The sequence below is a fragment of the Myotis davidii genome, unplaced genomic scaffold (assembly GCF_000327345.1).
Source record: "Myotis davidii unplaced genomic scaffold, ASM32734v1 scaffold185, whole genome shotgun sequence".
Classification (NCBI taxonomy): Eukaryota; Metazoa; Chordata; class Mammalia; order Chiroptera; family Vespertilionidae; genus Myotis; species Myotis davidii.
The window spans coordinates 2,228,719-2,236,690 of NW_006297811.1; the positions used below are offsets into that span (position 1 = coordinate 2,228,719).

At 33.3% G+C, this 7,972-nt stretch overlaps 1 protein-coding gene across 1 annotated transcript in view; it reads right to left on the bottom strand.

Moving 5' to 3' along the window:
* Positions 1–7,972, bottom strand: part of ME1 (malic enzyme 1, NADP(+)-dependent, cytosolic) — a 141,275-nt gene that overhangs the window by 30,051 nt on the left and 103,252 nt on the right. The window contains exon 7 of the mRNA XM_015570285.1: positions 1,073–1,182. Within this exon, the coding sequence (XP_015425771.1) occupies positions 1,073–1,182 (110 nt within the window). The remainder of the gene's footprint in view (positions 1–1,072; positions 1,183–7,972) is intronic.

Sequence of the window (7,972 nt, forward strand, 5' to 3'; positions counted from 1 at the left end):
GAATACTTCTGTCCTACTAGTTTTCAAAAGTGGGTTTTAACAACTCACAAAAATCCTTTGGAAATTCAAAAGAAGTTAACTAAAATGAAGTATAGCATGGTACAATCCACGGAAATAAAAATTCAAATGTTAATGAACTCTTATTTGCCTTGATTTTTATTTCAATGTGAAAACAAATTTGGGATTTACATTCTGAATATTTCACATCTATATCTTGGCATCTAAGTTCTAGATTTGTATATTTTGTTTTAAGAACAAGTAAAATCAAAATCAACATAATATACACAATTTCTACGAGTGTAATGCATTTAGTCATAATCTTATTAAATTTGTAAATTTAAAGCTTCTTAAAATATATATGGTACAGCCACAAAGCATTTCTCTGTTTATTACATTCTATAATTCTGAACAGATTTTGGCAGTTTTCTCACAAGAAGCTCAATTCAACTAACAGTTTAATTTCTATTTTGTGGATTAATTGTTATTGCTAGTGTCTAGTTTTCTTTCAAATGACAAATTTATAGAAAAAGATAACAGAAAACAGCATAATTCTGTCTTGCTGCTATCTCCTTCCAAAAGTATAAGATATTTTGGTTCTTTTTTGTGAGAACAGTTGTAATGAACAATGAGTCTCTCAAATACCTTTTTCTTAAAAACTTGGATATAGTTATATGTGTAAACATTGAGATGTGAGTGAAATTAAGAAAACTTTTATGACACTGGAGGATATAAAAGTTAACATCAGGTAGCATACCTTAACTATTTCTTAAAGGCTTTTCTATATAAGCATACATTTGAAACTTTTGTTATTGCATGGCACCTTAAATATGCATTATAAAAACCTATGGCAACATCTGATAAACTTATCACTGTAAAACTGTGAAAAGTATCTCTATACCGTAAAGCCTCCTATGAAAAATTAATAGGCCTCAAAATGAATGTAAAATTGTGACTCTTTTAATAAAACCTATATTTACAATATACTAGAAATTTGAAAGAATACCTCAAATTTCAAGTTAATGAATATTTAAAATGAATTCTATGTTTAGTTTAGGAGAATGTAAGTATTCTATAAGGCAGGTACCTCTCCAGCTCCTTGGAATAGTATTGTTTGATCAGACAGTTTGTTCTTGGTTATTCGAAGAGCTGCAAGGATACCTGCGACTGCAACAGATGCTGTTCCTAAAAGAAGTAACAAATGTCCTTGAGTAATCAATCCTCAAACAGATCCTGCCAATGTCTAAGCCTCCAGTCTTTAGTCACATCTTGAAATCATTATACAACAGTTTAAATGGTACAAAGAGGGAACCTGTGGTTGTCGGATTCCATCCTTGCATATGAGGTGAAAGTCTCAGGCAATTGACATCAATATTTTAATATACTTGTGAAACTCTGAAAAGAAGATTCTGTGACTTAATTTGGTGATGCAATAAATAAGAGTGTGGGATTTGGATTCTTATGTGTATTCCACCTCAACCTGTTTACTAGCTAAATTACTTTAGAAAAATTATTTTGTACATCTGTTTCCTTATCTGTAAAACAGTTTTACTATATGAGATAAAAGAATACTAAGTGTTATTAGATTCTTCTACCTAATTACTCTTAGGCTCTAAAATCTATTACTGATCCCCTCTACCCAGAGTGGGCATATAGTAAGCGCTTATTGATAATGGTGTTGGTAATGATGTTTATGATACATTTGGAATTTAATGTTTTAATTTTCAATTTGAAAATTAACAGTTCATATCAATTTTGGCCCTAGCTGGTTTCGCTCAGTGGATAGAGCGCTGGCCTGTGGACTAAAGGGCCCCGGGTTTGATTCTGGACAAGGGCACATGCCCAGGTTGTGGGCTCGATCCCCAGTAGCGGGTGTGCAGGAGGCAGCCGATCAATGATTCTCTCTCATTACTGATGTTTCTATCTCTCTCTCCCCCTCCCTTCTTCTATGAAATTAATAAAAATATTTTAATCAATTTTAAGATCAGATGTTGCAGCATTCTCTAATTGGCTTCCTACCTATAATCACTGGTGAATCCTAAAGGTGCTAGACAAAAGTAATGTAAAATTTATTTAGAATTAAAACTGAGTTTTCTGCATGGTCATAGAAACTTCACCAGTTCTAATTTTATTTGCCATCTAAGCTTTCACAGATCATAGAGCAGTTCTTTTGCTTTGAGCATAATTACATAGCTCAACCTCTTTATGGCTCATGTGTGAAATAAATCTGTGCAGCTTCTTGCAGTATGTTCCAGCTGTGTCTACATTTCACTCCTCTAAAGCAGGGGTCCTCAAACTGCGGCCCGCGGAACACATTTATCCGGCCCGCTGGGTGTTTTTGCCACTGCTGCCTGTTGCTTAGCAGCCGCCTAGTTTTTTTTTAAACTATAGTCCAGCCCTCCAACAGTCTGAGGGACAGTGAACTGGCCCACCCTGTTTAAAAAGTTTGAGGACCCCTGCTCTAAAGTAATGATTCTAGATAAAGCCTAGTTAAACTGTAAACACACTCATTGGTTAAAAACAAACAATAACAGATTAGAATAGGTCTGATGAATGACAATTATGAAGTATTATGTATGTCAAGTACCAAAACACATTAAACATTTCACCACCAGTATATTTGTTCTTTTAAATCTTTTGATTGTTTCTTTCCTACAGAATTTTGTGGTCATAAATAGGATCACAATAAATAATAATTATTGAAGACCCTCTCTTGTATGTTTTTTATTTTGGAACATAATGTGGATCACACAAATAAAATGCTTGCAATTTGGAATCACCAATGCAATAAATTATGATCTGTGGCAAGTCATACTTTATGCAAAGGCCACTTTTCTATAGATTATTTAAAATGAAAGGCTGTTTAAATACGCAGCTGATCTATGTATGAAAAATACCATGACAGTATTAGGATGGTATTTCTCTCATACATCTACATATATTCACAACTATTAAATCCATGAAAAAAATAATTTTAGTTAGAGAAGTACATCTAGTCACTAGATAAGTACTTATTCACGAATAGTATCTCAAGCTATTCCTATTTCAGGCTCTTTGGAAGTACATTAGCCAGAAATTTGGACTTGAGGGGCTCTACATTCCCTTCTAACTCTGATATTTTATAATTTTAAGGGTTTCTACAGATTCTACCAGCACCACAAGACTTAACCAGTTGAAAAGTCAACATTATGGTGTCATCAGCAATCTCTGTATTTATATTATTGTTTTGATTTTAAGTAGAACTGCACATTTAAGAATAGACAATAAAATATTCCAAAAGGTCTTATCTATAAAGTGGTTACTTATTTTTATATGGTTATGCTAGATCAGTCTGTATTTTTAAATTCAAAATGCTTTAAGTTCACACATTTCCCAATTAAAGCAAAAATAAGTTTCTGTCTATACTGGGTATCATCAGAGCCTTATACTTAAATGCATATTCTATAATATTTCCTGAGGACATAATCAAACACTTCTCTTCACAGAATTAAATAAAGTCAGAGCCCAGCTGGTGTGGTTCAACAGTTGCGTATAGACCCAGGAACAAGAGGTCAGAGGTTTGATTCCCAGTCAGGGCACATGCCCAGGTTGTGGGCTTGATCCCATTAGGGGGCCTGCAGGAGGCAGCCAATCGATGATGATGTTCCTCTCTCATCAATGTTTCTATCTCTCTATCCCTCTTTCTCTAAAAATCAATAAAAATATATTTTTTAAAAGAATAAAGTCAGAAAGGTATTTTTAGCACTACCAAAAAGATACTTGAATATGATTCATATACATGGGTTGGTCTGACCTCCTGGTACAACCTTGATTTCAATTTCATTGCAATCAAAGAGTAAATGTGGTACGTTGATATTTCAGAATTATTTGAATTCTTACAATAAATTATTCCAAAATAACTTTGGTTTTGAAATTGACAACTAAACTTTTAGTCAATCAGAGAAAGAGAGGCTACTGTCTATCTTTGCACTATCACTGTTTGTAAAGAACACTCAATATTTAACATTGTTAGTAAGCTACTAAAGAGATTCAATCTTAAAATTTTATAAACTTCCATTTGTATTTGTATTTAATATGACTTTAACATTAAAATAAGTCACAGTTAGTTATGCTGTGCTTTTGCTATGGTTATTAAATGTCAGTCCTATCTTTTATCAAAGTATGACCTCTACTAAAACAATAATTTAATCATCTGATTATAATTACTACATATAACCACTAAAGGAGACTGACATGTAATCTAATAATTGTAATCCTCAGGTACTATTACATAGATCAGACAAAGTACAAGGATTAGAACAGGGGGAGGAGATGTGAATTTGTTTAGGCACAGGCCATGGCATTTGGAGAACATACCAACTGAGCACAGCACTGAAGGGTTAATGTGAGGTCCAGCACCTCAGGTGGCAGAATAAACGATACAGGAGAGCATGAGCAAGGCATGGAAGGAGGGATAAGTGTGAAAAATGAGAGACTGAACAGATAGCATAGTTTTCCTTCTCCCCAACAAACTCTACTAAACCAATAGAAAGAAGGCTTTTATTTTTAATCAAAGAGACCAGGAGAAGAGGATAGCAATCACATTTAGAAGCTGGAAGGCAGATGGGCAAATGGCAACTGACATAGCAGACTTGAAAAGCTGAATTCCTGGCCAGTCATGGGGAATTCTAAGAAGCAATCAGACTGATATGGCAAAAGTCTCAAAGGCCTAGATATAGGAGGCACCAAGTACCTCTGGAAGTGAGGATGAAAAAGAGACTAAAAACAGGAGGCTAGTCAAAAATCTAAGAAGTAGTCAGATCCCAGATTCACTTCCCTCTTCTTCTAGCAGACCATTGGCCTTCCCACACTATGGAGAAAGAAAAAACTAAAAGCTTATTTTCTAGAGAGGGTCTCTGGACTGTACAACACCAGGAGTAATTGTTAGACACGAGGAATAACTGGGTGCAATGATGCCATAGTTGTAAACAGAAGATTAAATTAAAGTTTGCATACTCAATATGGAGACCCCCAGTCTTCTCCTATGTGGCTCAAAGAACACTGGCAGAAAGCTAATACCAGCAAGTATCAGAAGAGAAATTGGAAAAATAATTTCTGTGGAATCTGAGCAGTGTTAAGAGAAAAAACACACACCAGACTGATAAGGATTCCTTAAGGAAATGGCTCAATCAAGTCACCTTATGGTAAAGACCTACAATACGAGCTCCATTTGTATACTGAGCCTCCCAAAATGTAAAAGGAGAGGAAACACAGAACATATGTGACACTATAGGTATTACAGTGTTGCTGAAGCAAACACAGCTTATTGGAATGTAAAGTGATAGGAGGTTAGTGAAGTGTCAGGATGAGATCATACAGTGCCTTCTACTACAAAATCATAGTAGCTATAGATATGTATAGGACTGTATGTTATGATTTATTATAGGTAACAGATGGTTGCTGAAAGATTCTAAATTCAGAGAGCAATGCAGGGAATTGATTTGAGAGTTTCGAGGCTGATAGTATGTAGACAAATTAGAAGCTCATTTAAATCTTTGATGTATATTCTTATAATTGTTTTCTATAGCTAATATATGCAAATTCAAAAACTTTTTAATGATAAAAAATATCTCATGCCATGCTTACTATTTTAACATAGTTTCATCACTTAAAAATATGACCATCTTACCATGTCAATCATGTATTTTAAAATATTTTATAGTTGTAATATTTCATACTATAGATATATGATAACTTATTTAACCAAACCTCTATTTCTGAATATGTAGATGAATCTAATTTCTTACAGAAAATAACATTACAATAAATATACATAACAGGCATTTTTTCCAAAGAAAACATACTAATGGCCAATAGGTTTATGAACATGCTCAACATCACTGATCATCAAGGAAATGTGAATAAAAATCACAATGAGATATCACCTCACACTGTAAGAATGGCAAGAGATAACCAATAGTGGCGTGGATGTGGAGAAAAGAGAACCCTTGGGAACTGTCGGTGTAAATATAAATTGGTGGAGCCACTATGGAAAACAGTATGAAAGTTTCTTGAAAAATTAACAATAGAACTATCATATAATCCAGCAATTCCACTTCTGGATATTTACCTGAAGAAAATGAAGTTACTATCTCAAAAAAAGAAAAAATAACTGCCACCCCTTTGTTCACTGCAGCATTACTTATAGTTTCCAAGACATGGACACAACCTAAGTGTCCACTGATGGATGAATAGATAAGGACAATGTGATATGTGACAATGGAATATTATTCAGCCACAAAAAAGAAGGAAATCCTACATTGTGACAACAGGGATGAACCTTGACAGCATTATGCTAACTGAAATAAGTCAGGCAGAAAAAGACAAATACTGGATGATCTCACCTATATGTTGATTCTAAAACAAAAACCCAAAATCAGGGATACAGAGAACAGATTGGTGGTTGCTAGAGGCTGGGGGTGAGGGTTGAACAAAATGGGTGAAAGGAGTCAAAAGGTACAAACCTCCAGTTATATGACAAATAAGTCCTAGGGGTATAATATACAACATGGTGACTATAATTAACAATATTATATGACATATTTGAAAGTTGCTAAGAGAATAAATGTTCTCATCACAAAAAAAATTTGTAACTATGTGAAGTGATGAATGTTAATTAATTAAACCTATTGTGGTAATCATTTTGCAGTATGTATATATATATCAAATCATTATGTTATACAACTAAAACCAATTCAATATTCCATGTCAATTATATCTCAATTTTAAAAATAAATAAATATTTAAAATAAATAAATGTCTTTGTACACTTGTTTTGCATTTTTATTGCTCAGGATAAGTTGCTAAAAATAGAATTATTGGGTCAAAGATCTGCACATTTTCAAGGTTTTTGACACATGTTGCCTCTCCAGGAGTTCTACCAATTTATATTTCCACCTTCAATGAATGAGAATGCTCATTTTCTTTAAAACATCATTAACAGCTGGAATGATAAAAACCTTTGTCAGCTTGATAGAGAAAAGCAGTTTCTCATTTGCTGTTTAAAACGCTTTTTAAAACTTAGTGGTGTAGTTAAACTTTAAAATGCATTTTCCAGCCAACATATTCATTCTTTTATGAAATGTCTGTTTGGCCGTTTCTGACTTTTATCTTTTCAATTATCAACGCATTTGGTATAAGATTAGGCAACATTTACCTATTTTAAAAATTCCAACAATCAAACTAGGAGCCAAAGAGGCTACTATGAGAAGAAAAATCTCTTTTTATAGCTGATTTTAAAATGACAAGAGAATAAGACCAACTCTTTGGGTGAATTTGCTAAAATTTGATGGTCTACAGGTTATATAATTAAATGCTTAATAGATTTAACTCGCAAATTTTTTTTCAGTTAAAAATAATTAGAATGCATTAAGGACTAAATACATTTTGAACCAAAATCTCTATCATTTATGATTATAGTAGAATTTTAAATATTTTAAAAAATCAAATATTTTCATAAAATAGTATCTTTAAGTCACACATCTGTTTTAAAAAATTCCCCATGGGTTCAGTGTAAAAACATTTATTTACACGGTCAGGCTGTAATAGTTACATAATTCTTTTTGTTGGCACTGGAAGGCAATTCCCATGCCCACAGTGGGGAAAGTATTACATTTGTGGGCAAAATGGTAAAAACATAGGTTAAAAAGGTAAAATAGAAACATATGTGGGAAATGTGTCACTAAGGACACTATTTGGTATGGAAAAATGGTTTGTTCATTTCTAGTCAGAAACCTAATAAGTGGCCACAAGTTTTCTTTTGTCAGAGATTAGATCTATTTTTCTCAAATCATTCATTTTGAAGCTAAGGCAGTTATATTCTAAAACTCCTATGTGAAAATAGGTAGACAAAATGGATGTAGATTACATTTTAGGGCAGATTAGTGGGGATGAATAAACAGTATGGAATGCCTCCATGGCTGACCTGCAGCAGGAA